This window comes from Haemorhous mexicanus, chromosome 6, assembly GCF_027477595.1.
Source record: "Haemorhous mexicanus isolate bHaeMex1 chromosome 6, bHaeMex1.pri, whole genome shotgun sequence".
Classification (NCBI taxonomy): domain Eukaryota; kingdom Metazoa; phylum Chordata; class Aves; order Passeriformes; family Fringillidae; genus Haemorhous; species Haemorhous mexicanus.
The window spans coordinates 18,725,583-18,751,308 of record NC_082346.1 but is presented as its reverse complement, the minus strand read 5'-3'; the positions used below and the strand labels follow the sequence as shown (position 1 = coordinate 18,751,308).

The 25,726-nt window shown below is 54.3% G+C and overlaps 1 protein-coding gene across 5 annotated transcripts in view; it reads right to left on the bottom strand.

Moving 5' to 3' along the window:
* Positions 1 to 267: 267 nt before the first annotated feature.
* Positions 268 to 25,726, bottom strand: part of DUSP8 (dual specificity phosphatase 8) — a 40,987-nt gene continuing 15,528 nt past the window's right edge. For 4 of the 5 annotated variants that reach the window (XM_059849073.1, XM_059849075.1, XM_059849074.1 and 1 more), the window contains exons 3-7: positions 20,354 to 20,492; positions 4,037 to 4,203; positions 2,761 to 2,920; positions 2,450 to 2,573; positions 268 to 2,072 (exon numbers count right to left, since the gene is read on the bottom strand). In XM_059849073.1, the coding sequence (XP_059705056.1) occupies positions 983 to 2,072; positions 2,450 to 2,573; positions 2,761 to 2,920; positions 4,037 to 4,203; positions 20,354 to 20,492 (1,680 nt within the window). In that variant the 3' untranslated portion in view covers positions 268 to 982. Of the gene's footprint in view, positions 2,073 to 2,449; positions 2,574 to 2,760; positions 2,921 to 4,036; positions 4,204 to 11,094; positions 11,479 to 20,353; positions 20,493 to 25,726 lie in introns of those variants that run through there. The other variant, XM_059849076.1, reaches the window with a different exon arrangement.

The window sequence follows — 25,726 nt, the reverse complement described above, 5'->3', positions numbered from 1 at the left end:
GGATGATGGCTGGGATGGAGGTAATGGCTGGGATGGAGATGAGGAGAAACAAACAGAGACCAAGGTGGGAAGAAGAGGCAGCAGCTTCCAGAAGAGTATTCTGGCTCAGTTTGTGTCATAAGAAGGTTTTATGGTTTGCTCATTTACTTGTTCATTTCTAGAAAAAGTGCCCAGAAGAGTCTCCCATCCCCTTGTTGGTATGCCCAGAGAGAAGGGGGGAAATCTAGGTTGTGGACATTAACTATAGAAGGAGCCACAGGCCTCAGATATTGCTTAGAAACTCGTATTTCAGATTTAAATACCATACACAGTAAAAATAGAGCTGAAAGTACCGCCCCACATTGTCTGCAAATCATTGCCAGAATGAACAGCTTCAATAAATTAAAAACAAAACAAAAAAATTGAAATATTATTTACGTCTCAATAAAAATTGCAGTAAAACCATTTACCTTTTCTTTTGTGTGTGTGTTTTCGGGTTTTTTTCTTTATATTATATATAATATATATTTATATATGTATAGGGCTGCTCCAGTGCAGCATTTTTAGGATACTTAGCCAGAGAAACACAGCGGAGCATGCTTAGTGCACCAGGGTGCAGAGAAGGGGCAGCTGTGGTCCCCCCTCCAGGTGCTGTGCCCCATCACCATAGCCAAAACTGCAATCCCTGCCACTTCCCCAACTCTTCCCACTTGAGTTTTAGGCCCAAATTTTCAGTGTGGGTCTCTGAGGGCTGGGGCACCCTGGGGACGGGCGGGAAAGGACCAGGGCAAGTGCAGGAGGGACACTAAGCATCCGCCACTATGTTTCCTGACTCTGGAAAGACTCGTCCACCTTCGCTTCGGTTTCAGCGCTTGCGCTCCCGAAAATGCACGCGCAAGTATAAATACACCCCCCGACCCCACCGCCCCCTTCCCGCTCTCCCCAGCTTAAATATCCCCCCACCCCAGCCCCGTCCCAGGTCTCCGGGCACCCCAGATGAGTGTCAGGACACCTCGATGATCTCCATGCTGCCCGAAAAGCTGGACTGTTTGCTGATTTTGCCCAGCTCTTCCCGAGCCCTGCCCTCGGACATGGTCTCCTCGAACTCCATCTGGCAGCTCCTTCGCTTGAATTGCTTCTCGGCGCCGGCCTCCTCATGCCAGCTGTGCCGCCCGTCCCGTGCCTCGGCCCGCGCCTTGTCCCTCAGTCTGATCTCGCAGCCGGCCGCTGTTGCGCCGCAGCCGAACGGCGGCGGGTACGGGCCGGCGCTGGGAAACAGGCCCCCGCCGCTGCCGCCAGTGCTGCCGGAGTCCTTGCCGAAGTACCAGCCAGCCTCGCCCGAGGCAGTGCTGGGGGACTCCAGGTGCACCCCGCTCCAGGCAGCGGTGGCGGCGCCGGGCGCGGTGGGCGGCTGGCTGAGCCGCGGCGGCAGCCCGTCCTCGGCGCCGGGGCTCTTGCGCGTGGCGCAGGTCCCGCCAACGTTGAGGCTGAGCCCATGGGCCGGCGAGCCCGCTGCGTGCCGGTGCTTCCGCCGCTGCCTCACCTTGGCCTCCAGCAGCAGCTCGGGCCCCGTGGGCCGGTCAGGGCTGTCCGCCCCTGGGGAGAAGGGGCTGAGGCTGCCCGAGCCCGAGGGGCTGTCCAGCTTGCAGAGTTTGGGGGCTTCCCCAGGTCCAGGGGGCCCGGGGGGGTCCTGCCGCAGGCCGGGGCAGTAGGCAGACTTGATGTCCAGGGAGAAGGAGCGTTTCAGGCGGTTGGTGTCCTGGATGCGCTCGGAGGAGAGGTGCAGGCCATTGAGCCCCTGCTGCAGGGTGGTGGGTGACAGGACCTTTGGGGTCCCGCCCTGCCGCTCGGGGTCACTGGTGGGGGATGCCGAGCCGGCGCTCCTCGGCACATCCTCGGCCTTCTCTGAGGTAGGTGTTAGGGGATGCCGGCTGCTCTCAGCCACCTCTGCTGGGTCCTGCTGCGCGTCCCCCTCGCCCCAGTCGCCCTTTGACTTCAGGGCCTTGAGAAGCTTCAGGCTCCTCTCGTACTCCAGGAGCTGGCCCAGGAAGTTGAAGTTGGGCGAGATGGATGGGCGACGGTCCTTAACAAACCTGCCGAAAGGCACAGACAGCCCCGTTGGTGCTTGGTCCTTCAGTGGGCCACCCCTACTCTCTCAGCCTCTTTAGGGAGAAGAGGCATCCTCAAGAACCTTCTGACCAGACCCTCCAAAGAAAAGGATCTTGGGGAACCATGGGGCCTTGAGATGCCTGAGTATTAGAGCTGGGACTGCCTCCCCACTCCCTTTTACCACTCCCAACCATTCCTTGTTGCATGCATTTTATGACAGAAGGTTTGGTTTGGTTTTACTGGGACCCAGCCAAGGCAAGACAGGAGCCCTGACCCCCTCCTTCTGGGCTTAGCCTGCTTTCCTTTCCTGGAGTAAAGCATACTGGCATAACCCCCCCAGTACCCTCACGGGAAAACTCACCTGTAAGCATCATCTGATGACATACCCATGGTCTTCATGATGTAGGCGATGGCAATGGTGGCTGACCGGGAGATCCCAGCCAAGCAGTGCACAATCACCTGACAGCTGGACACCTTAGCTTTGTCTGGAGCATGGCAGAGGAAACAGGGAGAAAAATCATGGTGAGCAAAACAGTCCTTGCCTTCCTCCCCAAACCCCAGCCCCTTTGTGCGAGAGGACAACAGTCGCTGCAAGCAAGACCAGGGAGGACAGAATAGTTCAGGTTGTGAAGGCTGAGAATTGGAGGGTCTGCAACCATAAGAAAAGCTCACCGATGAATTCAATGGACTTGTCCAGCCAGGGAAGCAGCTTCTCACAGTAGTTGTCATTGACAGGAATGCGCATGAAGTGACTATCACAGATGAAGTCTGGCTTGGGACAGGAGTTGCTGGCATTTAGGACATAGCTTATCCCGTTCTGTGTCATCAGGTCCTGGTGGGAAAGAAGCCATCAAATGATCAGCTGAGTTCAGCCTGCACCACGTACTGAAGGTCTGTCTTGCCATGCACACTCCCTGCCTTTTCCCATCCCAGCATTTTCTCCTGTGGATCTCCTAGTGCTGCCTTAGCCTAGTTGATGATAATACAGCAGAGACCAGCTGAAAAGTTTGTATCAATTTAGATGACACAGGTTTCAACCTCAGCAGATCTTTATTTTGGTCCAAGTAAAGTGGGCAAGGCCAAAGACACCTGGAAAGGGGTTCCAGAGGGAAAAACCCAACAACCCCACTATGAGAGGAATAGGCAATACAAGAAAAAAAAGTAGCAAAAATTCTGTCTGAATGCTGTGAAGGTATCAGCTGAGGAAGAAAGGAGACATCTCACTAAGAGGGTGGAGTGAGTTACTGGTAGCACCCAGTATGCTAACCAATGTGGCCAGAAGATGCTCTATCCATAGGCAACTGTGAAGCCTTGAGTAGGCAATGCTTCTCTTCTCCAGCACATGGCCACGTTGTGGGGACGGCAGAAATCACAGTTCCAAAATACAAACAAAACCCTCCAAGGAGGTGGGGAGGGAAGGAAATCATCAATTTCCCTGCCTGGCATTGGCTCCTAAGGATTTTGGCCCCAAGATTTCAGCCCTGCGTCTCCAGTGGCCCATTCCTACCCTTCCAGCAGGCTTGATGGAGCCAGTCTAGCTCCCAGGCTCACATTCTTGTCATTCTTTTCTTTCATTTCCTTCTACTCCCTGCACATAATTTCTCTCTCCCTCCTTTCTGTCTCCAACTCCAGTCTGGTGTCATAGTCCCTCTCCCTCCATGCCTGCCATGGATGAGGACGCCTGGCTGGCTCCCTCATGGCTGCAGTAGGCAGATGCTTGGCAGCACTTTTACTACAATTCCTCTTTCTTTCTTCTCATTTTACTTTTCCTTTAAACAAAATTCCTTCCCTGGTGTGACATCATAGATCAGCCTTTCTGGCACTTTTTAAAGGGCACTGTGTGGTCTTCCTACTGGGAAGGAGAGGAATCCTTAATTACCTTCACCCCTCTGCATGAATGGGGTCCCCAGTGGGACAGGGCAGACGTGACCCCTCAACAGGGCTGTACCTTGTTCAGGACATCCTTCTGGGAGCCCAGGTAGAGATGTGGCAGGATGCGCGTGGGGCCAACGTTGGCCACAGGCAAGCATGGCTGCGAGATGCTCATTGGCAGGATGGCAGCTGGCTTCCCCTCACAGAGCCCTGGGAAGCAGGATGAGAAGGTGGCAAAGCCTCCTGTGGAGAAAATGGGGACATTGAGCTTGGAGCAGCACGGCAGAGGTCATCAGTAGCTGGCACCCCGAGGCCCGGGCTGGGGACAAAGTGGTGATAACCCTGCAGCCCTGAGAACAGAGCCTCCAGGGGCAACAAGCCACCAGCCACCACCAACCAGGGCACATACATTGTGATGGCCGTGACACACACAGAGAAAGGAATGGAGAAGCAGCTCTGACTTCTTCCTGTCACAGCTGGATATTAATGCACATGTGAGGCATCCCACACACTCGTCAATGAAGTTGGCTCTTCTCAACTTCATTCAGACAAATAACAGGAAGAGTTCTTGGCTCCCTACTATTCTGAGGACAGGGTCACCTTTTGATACCAAAATCCATCAGGGCAGGATGATGACAAGCAAACCCACTGAGACACAAAGTTCCTGGGGTCTGGGAGGTTGGCCCAAACCTTTCTGCATTGGCTACACTTACACATCATGATTTCTGAGAGATGTCTCCTCTGCCCAGCCCTGCCAAGCCCATGATTTCTGCCACACCATGGTGGCATAATGGTACTTGCAGGCCACTGCTGTTTTTCATGCTCTGACCTTGCTGAATGTGACAGCAAGCAGTTTACTGCACCAAGCTGCTGGACAGTCACACTCAGCTTGAGCATCTTGAAGCCCAGAGTTGAAAGAAAACCCCCAGGTGAGGTTGCAGTAGCTGGCATGTGACAGCCAGAGGTATTGTCACAGTGTCTGGTATGGTCAAAAGCCTGAGAGCCAGTTCTGAAAGCTTGAGCAGGGCTGCAAGCCTTGCCCTGCTTGCACAGCAGGCAGCAAGGAGAGATGGAAAACCCCTGGTGCTGCTGCATGTTCTGCACAGTTGCATAAGACCACTAATCCTGATTTGCTCTCACTTGCTGATCCTGAACTCCAGGATAGAGCCAGGTCTGGCTAGCAATGGCCTAATTCCACTCCCCTCCAGCTGAGGACATCTGGGTGGCAGCTTCATGCAATGGAGAGGAGCTTGAGTCATATCTGCCTTAAGTCTCCCTTGAGGTTTTCCCAGTTATGTGAATGAGCAGATGCAGCTTGACATCACCCAAAGGGCAGAGAGGACTTGGGGGCTTGACTGCCTTTGACTGTCAAAGGAACCAGTTTGCTCCCACGAGATCCTTTTGAAAGCCCAAGTCACTGGACTGAGCACCCTGAGAATCCCTGGCCCATCTCCACAGCTAAACAAGACCTTTTAACAAGCCTGTCCCTCTACCCTTTGGAAGCAGGGCAGCATTGGCATATTCTCAATTTACCTTCTCCTGCATTTTGGCAACATTTCTGCTGATCCTGCTGGAGCACCTTTCTGGCTGCTGGTGTGGCACCCATGCTCTAGAGAGGCATGACAGGTGCTGCAGACAACCCATCTGACATGTTTGTGAGATGAAGGTGATGAAAGCAGCACACAAAATCACGCTCACACCGCTTGGGAACATCCAAGCTCCTCCATCACACTCCATCTCAGCACCTCCTGGTGTCAGCTACCACTGGCCTAAGAAAAAGGTGTCCTTCAACAAACTTCTTTCCTCCCCTCTGTTTTCTTGTCAGCTAACACACCTCTCAGCTTTAAAACCCAGTCAAGACAGGAGGGGTAGAGTTAAAGCACCTTATCTTTTCCAGCACTTCCTTTTCTCTTGCTCCCTCTGAAATGACATCACCCCTCAACTGGGACATTAAATCACAGCAAAAGCAGGAGGCCCAGCACAGGTGCAGCATAGCTCTGGTTACTGCTCATCCCTTCACTGTGGCCCCATTGCCAAGGGCTGTCCATCACTAGCCAGAGCTCTGCCTGGACACATGTGATCTCCCTGCTTTGCCCCATGCCAATGCCTAGGGGATGATGGGGCAGAAACCCTTGGGAAGTGTTTCCTTCAGTTGCCCCTAGAGAAGCCTGCAGCACTTGAGTTTGAGTGGGGCACAGATCTGACCCTGGGCTTGTGTGAAACAACATGGGAATTTTTCTGAAGGAACACAGCACGTTTTTGGAGAGCAGGGTGCACACAAATGCAGCCCCAGGGATCAGTGTCTGGTCCATAGGTGCCCAGCCTCTTGCACTCACTCACATCCATCAGGAGCTGCCCAGGGCAGTGGATGGGTTTGTATGGCTCTTTAAGGTGATCTCATAATTCAAGCAGGTCGGGGCATGCTGCTCTCTGCCCATTGCCTGTGCCCACCACACTCAGCTGGCAGCAGATCCTCTGCCTGGGGAAATCCAGATAGGAACTAAGGGGGCTGTGAAGCAGGCAGGGATGTTTGGAGAGTGGCAGCAGCACCCTCAGCTGCAGTGCCTACCTGGGCAGGCTGCCACAACTGGAGGATGCTGGCACCTGAAATGATGCCTATAGCTCACCTCACTTGTCCTAAGCAAAGCTTCAACCCTGTGTCTGGGAGTTCAGGCATGCTCCCAGCCCCCCTGTCCTCATATCCCCCATACTTGCAGCTGCTGAGGGCAGTCTGGGCTAGGGGAAAACCCTAGAGATGGGACCAGGTACTTGACACCATCCCAACATGGAAGCGATGCTCACCCCACCCTGCAGTGGCTGCTCCCGCGTGCCTTTCATTTTTAGAAAGTGAAGCAGCTCTTCAAACAATCCCAAAGGCAGTGAATGTCCCTGGCTGGGCTCCAACTGATACTTGGGCTTTCCTCCCCTCTATGCCCCAGGCCATGGATCCCAGGTTTTGCTGGGAGAGAGCAGCAGAGCACAATGAGGTGAGGAGCCAGGGTAGCACCAGTTCTAGCCTCTCCTCTTTTATTCACAATGCTCATGCCAGGAGCACCATTTCTCTTGGCACATGTGGAATCAAGCTTAGGAAGGATTTGTATCTGTCATGGAGGGGCGTTTGGGGATCTCTGGTTTCTTTTGGTGCAACAACAGGGACCTTGTATCTCCTTCACCCAAGGTTTCACTCACCAGGTGCTGACCACCCTTCCACCTCCTGCAGTGTCCTGCAGAGGCCCCTCTGGGCCAGCCCCCAGCCCTGCTCTGCATGGCCCTTCTGTCAGAGGAGAGGAGAAAACACCACAACTTCTTCCCTATCCCCATCTTTGCCAGGCCCTTCCCTCTGCACATTTTCCAGCTGAACATCTATGATAACCACCAGTGAAACTGGATTTATTGTGAGAACAGATGCTGCAGAGGGAAGGCAAAGAGCCTGGGAATCTCCCCGAGCCTGTCCACCAGGCCAGGGGGAAGATCCCAGCAGCATCTTTGAGCAGGATCCTGTGGTACCTGCACTGCTGCAACTGTTGGGAGCCGTGTGACTCCTCCCCTGCAGCAGCAAAGTGCACAGGCAGGAGGCTCTCTGCCCTCTGCCAGGCCCTGCACCAGTGCCTGCCTACAGCCCTGAGACTGCTGCAACCAAAGTGAACAAAAACAGACATGGAAGGAGATTACAAGATGTAAGGACAGAGACGCTGCACTCCTGAGCTGGGACCCCGACACAGGTGGGGAACCCTCCACTGCCCTGGCTGTCACTTTCAGGTGGTTTTTGGGGACATTCTATCATAGCTGGGTCTCTGACAACATCGCAGGCAAAATCTGTCACCTGTGAGTTGCACTGTGCCCTCTCTGCCAAGGCTGGGCAGCAGTGGTGGTGCAAAGAAGGTGACACAGAGGGTGACAAAGTCCTGGCTAGGGACAGGGATGTGGTGTGGCATTATTTTCTTCTGGTGGTAAGCCTTAGCTTTAGGGATTTAAATCCATTAAGCTGCATGAGATGCTAACAGAGACATTGCTGAGGATAAAAAGAAAGGTGTGGGACACATGAAGCATGGATATCCCAGCTCCCTGTTGTTCCCTGTGTCCCTCCCTGCACTGAGGCCATCTTTTGAGGCTGGAGGTGTAAAGTGGAGCTGGGGCTTGAGAAACCTCTCACACCTTGCTCTGATGGCTGCACTCTATGCATTTATCTCAAGCCCCATGGACTCATCACCTCCTTCAGAGGCCTCTGAAATAACCCAACAGCTCTGGCCTTAGTGCTGTGCCCTTCTGGCAGCAAAAAGTTGCAAAAGGGCTGCCTAGGGCACCTGCTTCACCCCAAAACTGCTCTTTAAGAGAGCCACATGCCTCTTGAACACCCCCAGTCCCATGAGTCTCATAGAAGTTCCCCTAGAGACAGACTGAGCAGCCTGTCCTATTCAGCAGTCTCCCCTGTGCATTGCAGGCTCACAGGTCCCCACCAAGAAACAGGGAAGAGGTGACATGTCACAACTGCTGTGCTATCAGTTTGTGGCAGTAAGGAGGAGGGGATCCAGAGCTGGAAATCCTCCCTGGGCCACCAGCTGCCACACCCCACTCCTCACCTCCAGCTCTCACACCGGAAGCTAGAAGGAGACCTGCAGGGGTATTAAAGATGTGTTTTACAGCCCACCCTCGTGGTTGCAATAATGAGAGGTAGAGAGCAGCAGCCGGAGCTGTTCAGAGAGCGGCTCCTCAAGCAGCTGCCAGAGGTTTTGCGGCAGCCCGCAGCCTCACCAAGGAGTTTGGCGCCTGTGCCTGTGCTGGAGACCCTCTGCCCTGCTAAAGCTCCTGGCAGCTGAGGGGGCTGAGAGAGGCCAGGCTCTGCCCAGCTCTCATTAAAATGCCTGTGGTGGCTGGGAGCTGCTGCCAGGGCGGCACGTGGCAAGGAGCAGCGGGGCATGCAAGCGAGCACGCGCCTCGGCTTGCTGCTGGAGCAGCCGCCACGCCGGCATGGCTCCCTCACTGCTGCCAGGGTGGTGCCTGGATACCCCCTCTTCATCAGCCCAGCCCCTTGGGGGACATGCTGCTCCCAGCACTCTGACCCATCCGTCCCCAAGTGTTAAAGCACCTTGCTGAACTGAGGTACAGAAGGAGATGACAAGAGGTGGGGGGACCTGCAAAACCCCAGCCCTCACTTGCATTATGCTCAGCCTTCTTATGACAATGAGCCTTAGTGCTCGGCCGAGCATCTCTGCCGCAGGTTGAATTGAAGGACAGAAAATGGAGGAGCCTGACAGGCTGCAAATCAACCCCCAGAGCCGCTGGGAAAATCCCTCTTTACAAAACGCCATCTCCCGGCTCTCGTGCTGGGTGGGAGCCTGTTGGTGCCGGCAGCGAAGCCGGGCGGCATGATGAAACACTGCTTACTGCCACCCTTACTCACTGTGCTCCAGGGAGCTCCGGGCTTTGTCAGCATTTCCTGCTGCCTGGGACGTGTCTGAATTTTCCCCCTGCCTCCATCCTCACCGTTTCCCCGGGTACTGTAGTCCCTTTTTGAGCCCATCCCTCCCAGCAATGCCTGATGTGGACACAGCCCATTTGCTTGCACATCCTTCCCACAAGCCTGGTGAAATCCTGGTGCTCTGCAGCCTGCCCAGCTTGCCCTCTCCTGGCTGATGTGCCTTCGTGTCCCCCCATCTAAGTGCAATGGAGAGAGATGTCCAGTTTTCAACCAGTCTCTTTTTCCACTCCTCCAGTCCCCTGCCCACGTTTTACCATCCCCTCATTTGGCACAAAATTTAATCACCCCACTGTCGGGTAGGTTTTTTTTGGTTTTTTTGTTTTTTCCCAGGCAGTGGGGATGAAAAAGCCGATGAATCAGCCCTATTATGGATTCATGTGCGTTCCCTGTTTCCCCAACGGTCACCCCAAACAGCCTCTGTCCATCTGCTGCTACACTGCCCTGCTGCCTCCCAACCTGTGCCAGCCCCCGATGCCTTGCAGGCTGGTCCCAGAGCCTGCTCCCATTCTCCCAAAGAAACAGAAAACATCTTTTAAAAAAGGAAAAGGCGGCAGAAAGGAAGCCCTCCGCCTACACAACCACGGACACACTCCTCGAGCTGTTGAGCTTGATTTTCCTCTGGTGACTGTGCCTGCTTTGCACCAGCCTTACTCGTTCTAAGTAAAGAAAAATGTGTCATTTCCAGGAGTGACTTATTACTAATGACACCATCACTGGGTTATGTGCTTCATGCCACAAAAACCTGTCAGGCACTTTTAGCAGCCTCCCATTTTAAGTGGTGATGGAGGGGAAGTTGCTTGATTCAACCCTTCGGTAATCTAGGTCATCCCAGGCTCGGCATATTTTTAAGCTACTCCAGTTAATATCCCCTTCCTCCGCGTGCCCTTCGCCCTGTCACTGGGGGGTGTAAGCACTGCAAAACCCCTTTCTGAAAGAAACCACCCAAGATGGGCAGGCAGGGCAGCGCCGGTGAAGCGAAATGGCTCCGGCGGGCAGCTGCCTGGGTGCGGGCAGCAGCGCAGCGCGCTGAGCCGACGGCCCCTTGTTCTCCGCGCCGTCCTCGCCCGTCCTTGCCCCGCGCACTCTGCTCTGCCCGGTGCCCCCTCGCCCCCGCAACCCGGCGCCCGAGGGCGCAGAGATGCTGGCGGCAGATCCTCCTGGCTCCCGCAGCTTTCCTTCTTCCCTTCTCCGCTCCGTCCGCGCCCTCGCCAAGCTCGTCTGGACGGCGAAGGGTTCCGGGGAGCCCGGAGCGATGGTCCCCGCGGCCAAACAGTCTCACCGGCTCTCGCACCGGGTGGGAGGGCTGCTGCAGATGCTTCTGCCCGCTGCAGGCAGCCGCTCACCTGCCTGGAGGGGCTGCCCCGTGCAGCTCCCGTCCCAGCCCGGCCGCCTCCGCCGGCGCTGCGCACATCGCCCCTAGCTGGGGACCGGCCATCGCTCCGCTCCGCTCCCCTCCGCACGCTCCCCGCTCGCTTCCATCTCCCCGCTCGCCAGCTGCCTGCGCTCTTTGTATCGCCAGCACCGCGCTCCGCTCCCCGCCGGCCATTCGGCAAAGGCGATCTCCGGCCCCCGGGCAAAGCAGGGCTCCGGCGGCGCAGCCCCCTCTTCCCGCTCCGTCCCCATCGGAAGGAAAGGCGCCGGGCCGGCTGACAAACCTCTCTTGTCCCTGCTCTCCTTCATCCTCCGCACCCTTATTTTCAGCTTCATCTGCCCCTCGCGCATGTCTGTCCAGAACTGGTTCTCGGAGGGAGCAATCATTACATCCACGGGCATCCAGGCAGCTGGGCTGCGGCTCGCGGGGGCACCGTTCACCGTCGCCAAACAACAGCTGGCGGGCAAACAAAATACTAAAAAAACCAAAAAAGCGCCCCTGCAACAGAGCAATGCCAGCCTCCCCCCGGCTCCAGCCTTCAGGCTGAAAAAATAAAAACCATTAAAAAAAAGCCGAGCGGGGTAGGGGGGCTCGGCGTAGCCCCCTTTCCCCGGCCGCCCCCCTCTTCGCCGCCCGCTCCAGCCCGAGTGAGCTCAGCCCGGGAGCAGCCGCCCCATCCGCCGCCGCGCTCGCTGCGCGCCCGTACCGCGCTCATAGCTAACGGGTCAGGCATGCGGCCGCATTCCTTACTCAGCACACAGACACGCAGCACAACGCCGGGCTGACATATGCTTCGCTCCCCGCTTAAAGGCGCAACCGCGATTTTCTCGCCTGCCCAAAGCCCCCCGCAGCGAGCGGCCGCGGCGGGAGATGGATCGCTGCACCGCGCCGGCTTTGGCCCCGCGCAGCTAATATGGGGACGGGAACGTGGTGGGAGGAAGCTCATGCCCACACCTCATTTTAGCACCTGCCAGGGCGGTGTGCGATCAAACCCACACAACGAAGGGGGGATGCAGCACCGCACTCCATCCCGGCTCCCTGCTGCTCCTCGTACCGTGAAGGCACCCCACGGCTGCACCCCCTCCCCAGAGTGGCTCCTGCCAGGACCAACGTGCATCCCCTGGTCGATGTTTAACTCTGAACCCCAGCACCAGAAAGGGCAACGCCATGATCTCAGTTTCCCAAGAGGGAAACTGAGTCACAAAAGATTAAATAACTTCTCCGGGGCTCTTTGGTGCAGGGCAGAGCTGGGGACGAGACAGCAGGTCCCTAATGACGACCTCATCTTGTCCCTTAATGTCTCCACTGAGAGCATCACCCAGGAGGATGCTCATCCTGGAGTGGTCCCAAACAACTGATGATGAATGGGTCCCAACAGCTGGCAGGAAAAGGGGCTGCTGGCACTGGGCTGCTCACACCTGTGCGTGGCCATGTCAGATGGAGTAATCTGCCTGGTCCCAGCAAAGCAGGACAATGGTCTGGAGTAGATGTACCCTCAGCCAAAGCCTCCTCACATGCAAAACTCCAGCAAGAGGAGACATGTGGGAATGGCCTTTCCTGGTCTCACTGGGGGTCTATCCATCTCTAGGGGCTTCTGAAGCAGGTGGGGAGTGATGTATTTTCTTCTTTCCATTTGTTCTGGGAAAGAAAATTACTTGTCCCCCGCTTCCCACCCGCAGAACTCCTTAATACATCTCCACACAGCTCCTTACGAGTTTATTGCTCTGAGCCCAGGCCTCCAGAAAATCATTCAGGATTATAGTAAGCGGGGGAGAGAAGGGGGGGGCATGTATTGTGCCTTTGAAAATCTGAAGCTTTATGGGCTGAAAAACCCCAGGCTGAGCCATATGTGAGTGACTTCAGTGTTTTTCCTTTGAATGACATCACATGAGATGAGGTCATTGGCATGAACTAAGTGCTGTCTCCTCCCCCCCACCCCGAGCGGAGCCAGCCTCCTAACGAGCCTTGTTGTTGTAACAAATATGGTTTGATTATTATCAGATGTGGGTCAGAGGTTGGATAAAATTCAAAGCGTGCTCCAACTAGGCTGGAAGAGAGAAGCAGCCTTCCCCCACAAGCCATGCTCGGGAAGTGACTACCACAGCACATCCCCAGGGCGATCTGTGGTCCCCCACATTTGTCACCACTGTCACTACAAGGGAGGGTGCATGATGCTGGTGGCCAGTGCCAACGCCTGCCAGTGATGGCGATCTCTCTGTGTCCCACTGCCACTGCCCCAGCAGAGCTCTACCCCTGTTGGTGGGTGATCCAGCTGTGACATGCTGCAGTGGCTGTGGCTGGGGGTCTCCTGGGGGGACCCAGTCACTCTGCTGGGGTCACTGTGTCATGCAGGGGCAGTGGGCAAGGGGGATGCTGCAGGAAGCATGTAGTGAATTAGGGGGTACAATATTCAACCTGTCCCTGACCCAGAGATCACAAACAAAATTTGCCTTTTCTCACTGGCCCTCTGGTTGTCCATCTCCCTCAGGTTTCCAAGAGCCCTGGGCACAAATTATTTTGGTAATACCAGTGTCCTTCATGGTGTGTTTGGACTGATAATTCAGTTCAGAGCTCCTGGGAGCACCAGGTGGGAAGCTGGGCATGACACCACCAAGCAGAGCTCAATTCAGGAGGCTTACCAGCGTCCCACACCCCTCTGATCCTCAGCAAAAGACAAGCAAGCCAGCAGCCCCCTTCCTCCACTAGTGGGAAGTCCAGCCACATGGAGATGCCACCTGCAGCCACCATTCCCCAGGCAGCATCCTCCTCTCTGCTCTCTCCCCATTTTCTGTACCCTTTTGCCAAAACCAGTATAGGGGTTGACACCTGGGGCAGGGGGCAGCTGGCAAGCAGAGAAATAAAAGGCAACATCCATTGTCCAGAAATACATTCCATCTATCAGCTACTGCTCCTTGTTCCTTTTTCCCAGGTGCTCCTCCTGGTCAGGATGTCAACCATCCTGCCTCCAGCCCCTAGACAAGAGGTGCATCACCCAGGGAGAGATGCACAGCCTAGTCAGCCTTATTCACTCTCATTGCCACAGCACTCACTGGAAAAACATCTGCTGCAATGGGTTGGAGAGACTCATGTAATCCTCCTGCAAGAGCAGGGACAGGATGAGTCCCTGTCCAGCACCTACATACCCTGTCAGGACGGTGCCTATAGCCTGGCACAAGCCCAGCTGGGCAGGGCCAGTGGTTCCTCTCTCCACCCAGCACTGGGACCTGGTAATAATTGCCAGTGACGACCTTTTGCAAGCATGCAGCACAGGCCCAGGGAAAAGGGGGAGGCGGATGAGGGGAGGCAGATTTCTCAAAAGGAAGGAAGCTGTAACTGGGCAGTGGCCCCTGCCCATCAGGATCTCTGACCGGGGAAGTTGCCTTCCTCCCCTTGACCTTCCAGAAATGAGAAATGAAATTACACAGCAGTTTTTCTAAGGCATAGCAATCAGAGGGCTGCTCTTCCCTACGCCCCTTCTCCTCTGTCCCACTCTGCCTTTGACCCTTTTGCTTGCCTTTTCTGGGTCCAATGGTTAAAAATCACGGCCAGAGGGGGAGGGGAAGCTCTTCAGGGTAATTATAGAATCGGGAAAACAAGTTGTCTGACGACAGCGTTGCTAAACAGGGAGGTTTAGAGCATAGGTCTGGAATACAATCAGCCCTGCACATACGTGACCTGGCTTAACCCTTCCCAGGGATGCAGTCACTGCTCCCGCCGGGCTGAAAGCCTCCCAGGCATCTCCTGCTTGTGGTTCAGGGTGAGAAGGGGGCACCTTACTCCGCCTCCGTGCCTTGGACTGAGGAGACTGGGAGCACTCCCTAGGGCACCCACCAGGCTGGGTGTCTGAAGTTGGATGCCAGCACCCACTGAAGAGGGGCTAGAGGGCAAGAAAACAAAGTCCTGCCCTGGCTAAAGTGGTCCCAGATGGCTTTGATGTAGGAAAGGAAGCAACTCCTCCAGGGATGTTTTGCATGAGAGGAAGGGAGTTTCAGAGAGTTACCTAAACCTCCAGGATTGTAAAAATCACAAACCCTAGTATTCCCATTTGATTTTTTTAAAAATCCCTTTCCCTCTGGACTGTATCAGTGTACTACCTCCAGTCTTCAGGACACTCATAAGAAAAACATCACCACAGGTAATCCCCATGCACCTCACCACCTACAGCCCGAAGAAAAGCTGGATGTAAGCCCCTGTACAGCCCTTCTTATCCTTCTTCCATTCCTGACCATCATGTGGGCAATTTTACATGAAGAACAACCAGAATCCCCATTCACATTATTTCCAAAGCTGGTTCTTCAAAACTCCCAAGTCTGGGAAAAGCAAGAAATTGAGAGTGCTATGGGAGATCTTTTTCCTTCCTCATCCCACTCCCATACCCTCCTTATTCATACCCACACTCCTGCCAGCTGAGCATCTGCTTCCTTGGGTTCATCACAGTAGGCTATGGGATGGAGATGGCCACGGGTGGGCAGAGTGCTTGCGGGAGGTTCGGAGACAGTAATCAGACTTAAAGGAAAATCTTGTAGGTACATCTGATGGATTCATGCCAGTAAGTCCCCAAGTGCTCTTAGACATTACAGCCTGAGGGTACCTGAAATAGCCCTAATGCTTGACCTCCAAGGGCATCTTCAGGCCCATGTACTGAGCAGAGGCTCTGCTGGAGTCAGGGGACAAAAAACCACCAGCTAGTGCATTCTGCACGTGCTGTGTCTCCAGCAGACACACTGACAGCCCAAACTCAACAGGTGAAATCGTGGTGCTGTGCAGAGTGGGTGATGAGGAATATGACCATCAAATCATCAGCTGCACTCAGGTCCTTCCTCCCCACTCCTATCAGACAGCTTGTGACTGATAAACCCTGAGATTTGCTAATGTGGTTAGAGCACTGTGCTAGTGACACCCATGGGTTTGATTCCTGTATGGGTCATTCACTTAAGAGTTGGACTTGATGATACTTGCAGGTCCCTTCCAACTCAGAATATTCTGTGATTCTATGACCAAAATGTGGGTATTTGGGGTATTTTCTTTCTTAGGTTTTAGTTTTTTCTTTTTCCTTATACTGAGTTTATAAAGCTACCTCAATCCTGGTTCCGGATATCCTGCTAAGCTTTTATCTTCAGCATATGCCATGACAACCTTTGGATGCACATGCTGCCACTCCAGCCTCTGACTCAGACTGATGGCAAGCCCCCTCTGCTCTGCCCTGCCTCTGCCCTGCTTTCACATCTGCCTAGCTTGGCTTTATTCATTCACCTTTCTTCTCCTCCAGAACAGCTCCAGCCCAACTTGTTTCAAGAGGAGCAGGCAGCAAAGGAATGTATAGTTGGCATGTGGCACCAACACGACACGAGAAAGCATTATGGAATTTTCAGCCAAGGATGAGCAAAGCCATGTTCAGTCATCCTGATGTTTAACCTCTTTTCAGGGCTGTCCCTATACAGAAAAAGGGAAAAAAAAAAAAAAAAGGAAAAAAAAAGAAGAGTTTTTTCTTTCCTTCTTTCCTTTTTCCTTTTTTTAAAAAATTAAAATAATCTGAGTCCTTGTGTCTGAAATAATTGCAGCTGGTGCTTCAGTGTTAAACCCACTCATGCCTGGGCAGCCCAAGTCAGCTCCTGCAATGGAAATCCCCTTTCTTTTCTCACTACTTCTTTTTGCCTGCGGCAAAGTCACCTGTCTTTGGTAGATTCCCCAAAATTCCCAAAATCTCAGCCCCCACCCAGATCACTGCAGCCATGCAATTACAACTCTCTGCAGCCGTGCTGGAGGACCACAGCACCTCCGGGCTGGAGAGCCCTGGGTCATGGCCAGCATGCTCGCTGAGAGGATGGCGAGTGAAGGGCTGGGAGGGATTTGTCGCTGATGATATTGTTACATTCTTTCCGAATCCTGGGAGTAAACAGACGCTCCAAATTTAGAAAGAACAGGACTGGAAAATTTAAACATTCCTTGAAGAATTGGTACAAAAGCGGGGGGAGGGGGGGCGCTGAAGATGATCTCACACGCGCTCCCGAGCCAGATGAAAAGCTCATGACTGGAGTTCAGAACGCAACTGAGGGGCCTGTTTCAGGTCGGAGCGCGATATCGCAGCGGAGAAGCTCCCCCAGCACATGGAACTGAGCAAAAAGAGCCTCTCTTGTGCAAGGGGGGGTCCCAAGACCTGCAGCCCAGGCTGTGCGGCCGCCACTGCAGGCCACTGCCAAAAACCATCCTGGTTTTATCTCCAGCTGGCACATGGCTTCCAGCACGGGAGAGAGGAGCTCGGTGCTCAGCTAAGGACCAGAAGTAGGGACAGGATGGGTGACTGAGCATCATCTGGACCAGCATCCCAAGCCCTACGCTGTCACTTTTAGCCACTGAATAGGAGTAGAAGAAAATCTCCACACTGCCTGCTGCAGCTGGACAAATGGAGAGGAGCTGGTGAAGCTCAGCACCCACACCACAGCACCACACACGGCTCTGGGCAGGCTCCCGTACCAGAGCTGGCACATGGGAGCTGTCAGGGAGCAATGGAGCCAGACTGCTGCTGCTTCATAAGCAGATAATGCCTCTTAATAAAAACCAAGCGGGTGATTACAAAGGGGAAGAATAAGGGAGGAAAAAAATAGCAAAATAAAAAAAAAAAAAAGGGAAAAAAAAGGAAAAAAAAGCAGAAAAAAAAGGAAAAAAACAAGGGTTTGTGCTGAAGTAAACAAAGGTTAAAGAACAGTCAGGCTCCTGCAGGAATAGCAGAGCTGTGCTGGGAGGGAGGGGGCATTACGTAATGCAGGAAAAATGTTGGCTCCATTCAGTTTTCCACCACTTCATGTGATGTCAGGAAAACCATATAAATCAACAGTCTTTCTGCTCCCACGGATGGAGGGCAGCAAGCAGCACTATTTATACTTACACAATTAAAAAAAAAAAAAAAGAAAGAAAAAAGAAGAGAAGCTGATGATTTCCAAGACTGGGAATAATTGACTCAGATTCTTCCCTGCCAGCCACTGGAATCGCTGCTTCTGGGCTGTTAACCCTTGAGGAGTCCCTGGCACCAGTCCTGCCACCCTCAGCTCCCCTGTCCTCACCCATTAGCTGCTTCAAGGGTCAGAAGGTTGCTGGCCTGAAGGTGAGCAGGAACAGCCAAGCCTGGTCTTTGCATGAGAGGGGGACATGGAGGCAGAGACCCCAGCATCTGCTAGGCTGAGAGAGCTGGGCAGCACAGAGGGGCTGTGCAGGGCCCTCTGGACAGCCCCTGAACTGGGGACCCACAGGACAGTTTCCCTGAGGTAATGGCATCCACTGTGGGACAGGCTGAAATTTTCCCAATTTTGGGATTGCCAACTCACTGGGATCACAAAGCGCCTCCAAGGAGAACTCAGGCACTTCTTCTGAGAGACCAAATGGGTTGGGGCAGGACAAGGTGCTTGAGGCCCGAGTGGACAGACCGAGGGGTTAAACCCCACAAGGGCAAGGGTTCAGAATCAGGCCCCCTCACACATCCTGCCCCAGACCCCCAAGCACTCCAGAGTTGTCTCTACACCAGCCCACTGCTGCCCACAGCACAGGAAGGAGGAAGCTGTGCCTGTCAGCAAGCATGCCCAGCCTCCCCTGGATGCTCTGCACAGCCATTCCAGTCATGATTTCCATGTGAAACACCGCCACCATGACCCAGTGTTCCACATTTCAGCTCCAGCTTTTCCCCCTGCTGGTGGCCCGCGTTCCACATAAGGCTGAGGCCCTGCTGTGCTTTTAATTTGGGAGGCTTGAGCTTTGCTTGGTGCCTAGCACACCCACACTCCTGCTTGGGGCTCCTGCAGCCCGGAGGATGGAGATGGCTGTCCCGATGGTGGAGGAGGAGAGTGCCCAAGTGGGGGACAGCAGGTTTGCTGGCAGGGGTTTGCTGGTCTCATGCTGATGGCTAGGGGGGGTGGCACACTGCTGGTGCGTGCTGTGCATGCAGCTGGGGGGCACTGGCACTATGAGGCTCCCCCAGGCCTCCACTTGCCCTAAGGCAGGAAAAGGCTCCGGGGTTTTCAGGGACACCTCACACAGCCCTGTCCAGCTCCAGGAGGACTCAGTGGGGCAGGGCTGGAGTTAGCAGCCAGCACACAGCTCGGCTCCTCACCCAGCCCTGGGAAAGTGGCAGTGGGTTAGAGGGTGCCAGGGTGACACCATCAAGGCTATTTCCTGACCCATCCCCATGACTAAGCAGGTTCCTTCCCAGATGCAACTGAATCTACCATTTCCTTCTCCTGCATCACATGCCAAGCTGTGCCCTAGTTTATGCCACAGTTACCTTGGAACCACAGGCACAGACAGCTACTGAGTCAGGCCAGGGACTGCCATAGCCAGTTCAGGGAGGCATCCTCCAGCACTGGCCTTAGCAGAGCTCCTGCAATCCAGGCCACAATAATTAGCTTGAACATGATTTCATGTAGTCCCTGCTTGGTTTTGTTGGTAGAACCCAGGGCCAGGGGGTTTAATCCTGCTGTTTCTCCGCTCTATTCTTCCCATCACAATGCAGCTGCTCTAATTCAACAGCACTTACCCCTGCCTGCATGGGCAGGGCTCCTTGAATGCCACTTGCCCATGCTACCTCCCCACCCCTCCAGTTACCCTTCCCCAGCATCTGTCACTCTGTGTGTGTGGCAGTTCCCTCCACCCCTGTGGTGTCCCAGGGCACAGAGGTCAGTACCCTCTGCCTCAGCCCCAAAGCAGTATCCAATTGCCACAGGATGAGAACAGGCTTGAGGGAGAGAGGTGATTCCCACCTCTGTGCTTTTGGCACTGTTTAGGAGTGTGGCTGAGCTCAGTGGGACTGAGGGGCTGCACGGGGCAGTGCCTGCCCACCCATCCATGGGCAGAAAGCTCAAAGGTAAGCAGCCATCAGGGCATGGCTGTCCCAGCTTGGCTGTCCCAGCCAAGGGGAATCAAAGGCATCTTCAGCTCTCCCTCAGGCAGTTCCCTGCCTCTCTTCTCTCTGCTGGGCTGGAGCTTTTCATTCATCAGTCACCTGCCTCACTGCAGAAGGTTGTAATTAGGGCAGCACGTGCCTCCTCCTGCCTGCACATTTGTGCCTGGAGAGCATCATCTCCAGCAGACCCTGACTCACTCAGTGATCACCCTCTGCCCCTGCCATCCTTCTCCTTTCCAGTACATCCATGGATTTCTTCTCCTGCCCTCCCTTTAACAGCAGCAAGAGGGAGCAGAGTGCCTGAACTGGGTCTGGTCCTTGGCACATTGACCAAGGATGAAGCAACACAGGGATGGGAGAACAAAGGGCAGCTTTTGGATGGCTGGATCCATGCCACCACAGCTCCTCTGTACCCTTCTCTTTCATTCACCCTGGCTGGTGGTGAGATGCAAAGAACGAAGGCGTGGGGAAGACCCAGCGATGCCAGCGTGGGCTGAGCCTCCTCAGCCTGCATGCAGGGCTGCCTTCCTCCACCACAGCCACTGGTGGCCAGGGCAGCGGGTGCACATGGACACGGACGGCCCCAGGACCGTCACTCCAGGCTAAGGGCGTGAGTGCCCCCAGAGATGCAGTGGTAACCCAGGGCTCCTACCTGTGAGGATGGAGACGCTGTGGAAACAGCTGTCCAGCTTGCCCAGGAGGATGGAGAGGAAGCTGTCAGCAGCCAAGCCGGTGACATCCCGTGTGCTCTGGTCGTAGACCACCACGTCCTGGTGGTCCTCGGCCTCCACCTGCAGGGCAGCAGCAAAAAACAGGCGTCAGAGAAATGGGCTGAGCACTGAGGCTTCCACAGCACCGTGGGAAGCAAAGCTGAATTTAGTTGTCACACAAGCAGGAAATTCCAGCTCCACACCATTTCCACAAGCTGGTTTTGACCACCAAATGGAGTGTCCAGCCAGGCTGGGACTCTGCTCCATGGCTGCAGATGAATGTGTCAGTAGAGGTGCCCACTGGTGCACTCTCACCAACTACAAGTGCTTTTGAGCATCCTACCCAAAAGAGGGTCACTCCTCCCCATTGGCCACCCTCAGCTTGCTGTTACTTAACTGCATCCCAGACATCACCATGACTTCTTCCACCACTTCCTCCCCAGCCAGCTTTTGCCCTCAGATACTCCTCCTCAGCCTGGATGGTGTCACAGGGACAAGAACTCAGAGATTTGGGAATGGCTCTGCAGTTAGGGGCGCTGCCAGCACAGCCCTTGTGCTGCAGCTGGAGTCACTGGCAGCTGGATCAACAGCTCTTCAGGGCTCAGCCTGAGGATACCATGCCACTACACATCACCCCAAACCTGAGATAACCCCGAAGAGCTGAAGGGAAAATCTCTTCTTTCGCTTAGTGGATGTTCCAGGTGATGCTCTTTCTTCCTTTTGTAATGCGTGCTGGAGCCAGCACACTGCAGGGATAAACAGGGAAGAATGGAAGGAATTCCTGGGCTGCTCTCATGTGATTTTACATACCACAAACTGCACCTAGCTGCCCACCACTGCAGGCATCAAGTAGGGCAGGTGAGATGGTGGGATAACCTGCAGGCAGGAGTTCCCCCACACCCGGTGATGACTAGATTGCAACGAGAGCCGCTCAAGGCACAGACAGATACTCCCACACCCACCTGAAGGTCCATGCACCAAAAGGAGATAAAAAATCCTCACAGAGGCATGGCTCTGCTCATCTGCTGAAGAGCTGGGTGTATGGCACACACCTGCCCTGAGAGCACCTGCCCTTCCAGCCAGCAGGGTAAGGCACATCCATCCCATCATGGGAGAAGGGGGAGGCAGCAGCAAGCAGGGAAGGAGGGAATGTGTGCAAGCTGTTCTCTTCTCAGCAGCTAGTGCTGGACCTGCCCATTGGCCACCCTGTGCCAAGCCCTCTCCAAAATGTCTTTAGGAGACCACTTGAACAAGGTACCACTCGTGGACACCCGCCTCATTTTGCTGTCTCACTGCCAAGCCCTATCTCACCACCAGAGCAGATTCACTCGGGGTTGCTGTCACTATTAATGCTGCTTTCACACCCTGCTGCAGGTGCTTCCCTGCTCAGCAACGTGAGCACCATCCAAATAAAACTGCAGGGAGCACTGATTTAGCTGAGCTCATCAGATCTCTGCGCCGCAGCGGAAGGACAGCCCCGCACCAAAACAGAAATCCCCGTCGGGGCACCACACACAGCTGTGCTCCAGGAGGGGGCTCAAAGCACCCACCTGTCCCCAGCCTGGCACCAGGGACTGGAAGGCAAAACTGGCCCCACGGCTCAGCAGCATGACAGGAGGAATGCAAGGACAGCATAAGAGGGAAGAGAAAAGGACACGGGAATTCTAAAATAAGACACTGACAAATGACTGGAGCCACCTGAGATAAACCAGATGAGGATCTACTCCAGCATCTTTTCCTCAGCCAATCCTGATGCAGGATTATTGTGGGAGGTCATCCAAACACAGCTGGAGGGAAGACTGGAACCTACCAGTCTTCAGCAGCTGCCTAGCCCTTCAAGGCTCCCTAGCACATCCCAAAGACCCAGTTCTCACCCTGAAGTCCCATGCCAGGAAAAACATCTTTCCCCAAAAGCACAGTGAGGCAGGAACCACTCTGCAGTGGGGCAGTGGCTCATCCCAGCTGCACAGTCCAGGCTGAGGAGGCTGCAGGAGAGATACCAGCTCTGGCTGAGCAGTGTTATCCCACAATAGGATTTAGTGTTCCCTCTGCATGGGAAGGCTTTGTTTGGGCCATTGCTGCAGGGTTGCTGCGCAACAGCAGAGATGTGCAACAAGGTTTACATCTTATTAAAGTTATAAGGTTTCACCCAATGTAAATGCCAAACAAGTGCTGGCCTGGCTGCAGAAAATAAATACCTGGCTTTCTGGGGTGAGGATACCTGCAGGAAGGTCCTGAGGAGCCCTCATGGAGCATACAAGGATGCACTGGCATCCCAGCTCTTCACCACAAAGGGAAATAAGATGCTTAATCAAGCACATGGGTCTCCCATTAATCTCACGTCCTCCTGAAATGCCCCGTCTCTGGCTTTAAACATACGGAGGCTAGAAGCTAACTGGGCAGAGGAAGGTAAAGCTGAAGAGATGCTCCATACTAGATTCCTGCTTCTGCCAAGTGCTGGCATAGGAGAGAGACATAGCTGACAACAGAGGTATTCTTCTGAGAAGCAACACTTTCATGGGGGTCCCAAGACTGCTGAAGTAACTCCAGGCACCACCTTCCAAACAGGGTCCCCACATCCATCTAGCAAGGGAAAGGAGGGCCAAGATGAAGCAAGTCTTTTGGCTCCAGGTGGATGTTGAGTGGAGCTTGCAAACCCATGCATGCCTTTGAAAAGCTGCTGGCCCACTCCAGTGTTGGAGGTGCCCCAGAGCAGCTCGCCAAGAACAAAATCCTGGCTGGAGGGATATGACCAGCCAGGGGTCAGGACTACCTAGCCAACAGCTCCAACCAAACCCCAACTGAGAGGATAGATTCACTGCCTTTGTGCCAAGCCCTGTGCCTCCCATCACTGTCCCCACTCTGGCTGGAGGTAACTCCCACATGGACATCAGTCCCCAGCACTGCATGCACTGCATGGTTAACACAGCTTGGGTCCCAGCTCTGTCTCTCCCCAGCTGCCAAGCAGGGATAATGATGCTCTACAGGTGATCCAGGCTAAGATAAGAGTGAGCTGTTATTATTATCCCAATTACTACTGACATCTCAGTCACGTATTGTTTCAAAACACAGTGAATCACCCCACTGAAACAACAGGGCTTCCATCAACATAAAAAGCAGCCAGGCACAAGGCTCAAAAATAAGCCCCAGCTTTCCCTGAAGCAAAACAGCTGCTTGCAGAGCCAAGCTCCTAATGCAAATAAATAAATATTCCCATCACCTGAAGAGACCCTTGTCTTGCCTCAAAGCATGGCTGTAGTTGCTCTGGAGATTGCTCCATTTCAGGAAGTGAGGAGTGGTTGAAAGGTAGACTTTCCAGGGGGATCGTGAAGAAGTAAAATTTTCAACATTTCCCTAAAGAAATGCTAGTGAAAAACCCAAGCAGGAATTTCCCATAACCTCTGCTCTCCAAACTGCACGGAGGAGTTGAATTATTCCAGTTGTTATTGGAATTTATTATTGAGAGAGTTTATTATTGTCAGCACTGGGAGAAGGGTTCAAAACCAACCAGAAGCAGTTATGTTGGTACCATTTCTGTGTGGAGGGAAATGACTGCAAGAGGAATTGCTGGCTGCTGCAGCTTTTCCCAGATTGGGCACCATGTGAAGATGGTCCACCCCAGCGTTTGGGGAGCAGTGGCTATGGCAGCTGCCACAATCATAGGATCATAAGCATAATTGATTGAAAAAAAGAAAGGTATTTTAAATGTCTCCGCTTCTTCTTTCCTCCCAAATGGTCCTTTCCTCTCCTTGCTCCAAAAAAGACCAGGAGCTGCTGTTATCCCACAGCATCACTCCAAACTGCAGCCCACAGAACCATTTTGCTAATGGTACCCTTCCTTAACTGCAACATGGAAAAGGACAGAGTAAGCACTGGGAAAAGCAAATTAGACAAATTCTCCCTTCCCTCCCTGCCAGCACGCAGGCAGGAGGAGCGGTGTTGACTGCCAGGTGGGGTTTGCCCAAATGCTTTGCCCTGTATCAGCCCGTCTCCTTCCCCAGGAGGCGCTTAGAATGGCTGGGATGGGATGAGCAAGTTCAGCTCTCTTTGCTGAGGCGAGGAGGACTAGGACCAGGCGAGGACTCGGGGCTGCCCTGAGGCTGCCCGGGCAGCCCCGCGTCGCTGCCATCCACCTTTGTCTCGGCAGCCTCGGCCGGCCGGGAGCAGGAAACAGGAGGAGGGCGGGAGGCCCGTCAGGAGGAATAATGGGGCCGGACAATCGCGCTACTGATGTCACCCTTCCTGCCATCTGCTCCCCACGCCAGCCGTGCCCCCCGCCCCCCAGCACCGCGGAGCCAGGGGCAGAGCAGGGCTGGGGGATGTTGACCAGCGGAGGCAGGGAAATGACACAGGGTGTCAGAGGTGTAAATCAGCTTTCAGCATCCATTCTGAGGATCTGTGCACCTCGAGGCAGCAGCTCACATTGATTTCTCGGGGTCCCAAAATACAGTCTGACTGAAATGGGATATGAGGAGAAGGAAAAAGGGTGAGAAGAGAGTTCATCACCCCAAAATGCAAACACACAAGTGCATGCACATAAAGGCCTGGACACCCCAAGCCACAGCCACCCCCCCTGCTTTATGTCAGATGAGAACAGGGCAATGATCCCCTCCCAGTATCCCACTGCAGCTTCCCAGGACAAGTGGCTTAACGTCTCAAGGGTGTCTTGAAGCTTAATTAATTCCTGGGCTGCATGTGTTGGGAGAGCCAGCAAGCTGTGGGCATGGCAGGGGCTGCGCAGAGCAGCAGTGGGAACAAGCAGCCTCCTGCCCATGGTTGTGCCAGGAGGGATTTCAGCCGCATCCAAAAGAAAAGCAAAAAGGAATTAAAGGCGATGGCAACGCCTCTCTTCTCTTCTCCTAGCATCCCTGGTTACAATGACATCCCCAGCCAGTACGTGGACCATTATGCAATGATCCAGGAGCCAGGAGAAAACAATCCTTCTACGCTCCGTCTATGGGGACAGAGCAGGGAATGCCAGGAAGGACCAGCCGGCCCCTTTGGGAGCCCACTGCTCCACTGCAGCTGGCGAGCTGCAGGTTTGCAGGCGGATGGCATCAGCTGATGTTAACTCTTCCACGCTTCCCCCTTCCCTATCATGCTCCTCTTCTTCCTCCCCCTCGCGCATCGCTTGTTCTGCTGCTGCTGCCGCTCCACGTGACAGCGGCCACTGCAGAGGTGACCCTCGCCGAGAGGAGGGCGGCCGCTCCGCTCTCCTCGGAGCTTGCGAAAAACTGATTATTCTGCTTTATTCTCCAGGGGATTTAAGAGCAGCTAAAGCCGTTCAGGAATCAGTCTCTGCAATCCCCTCCAAA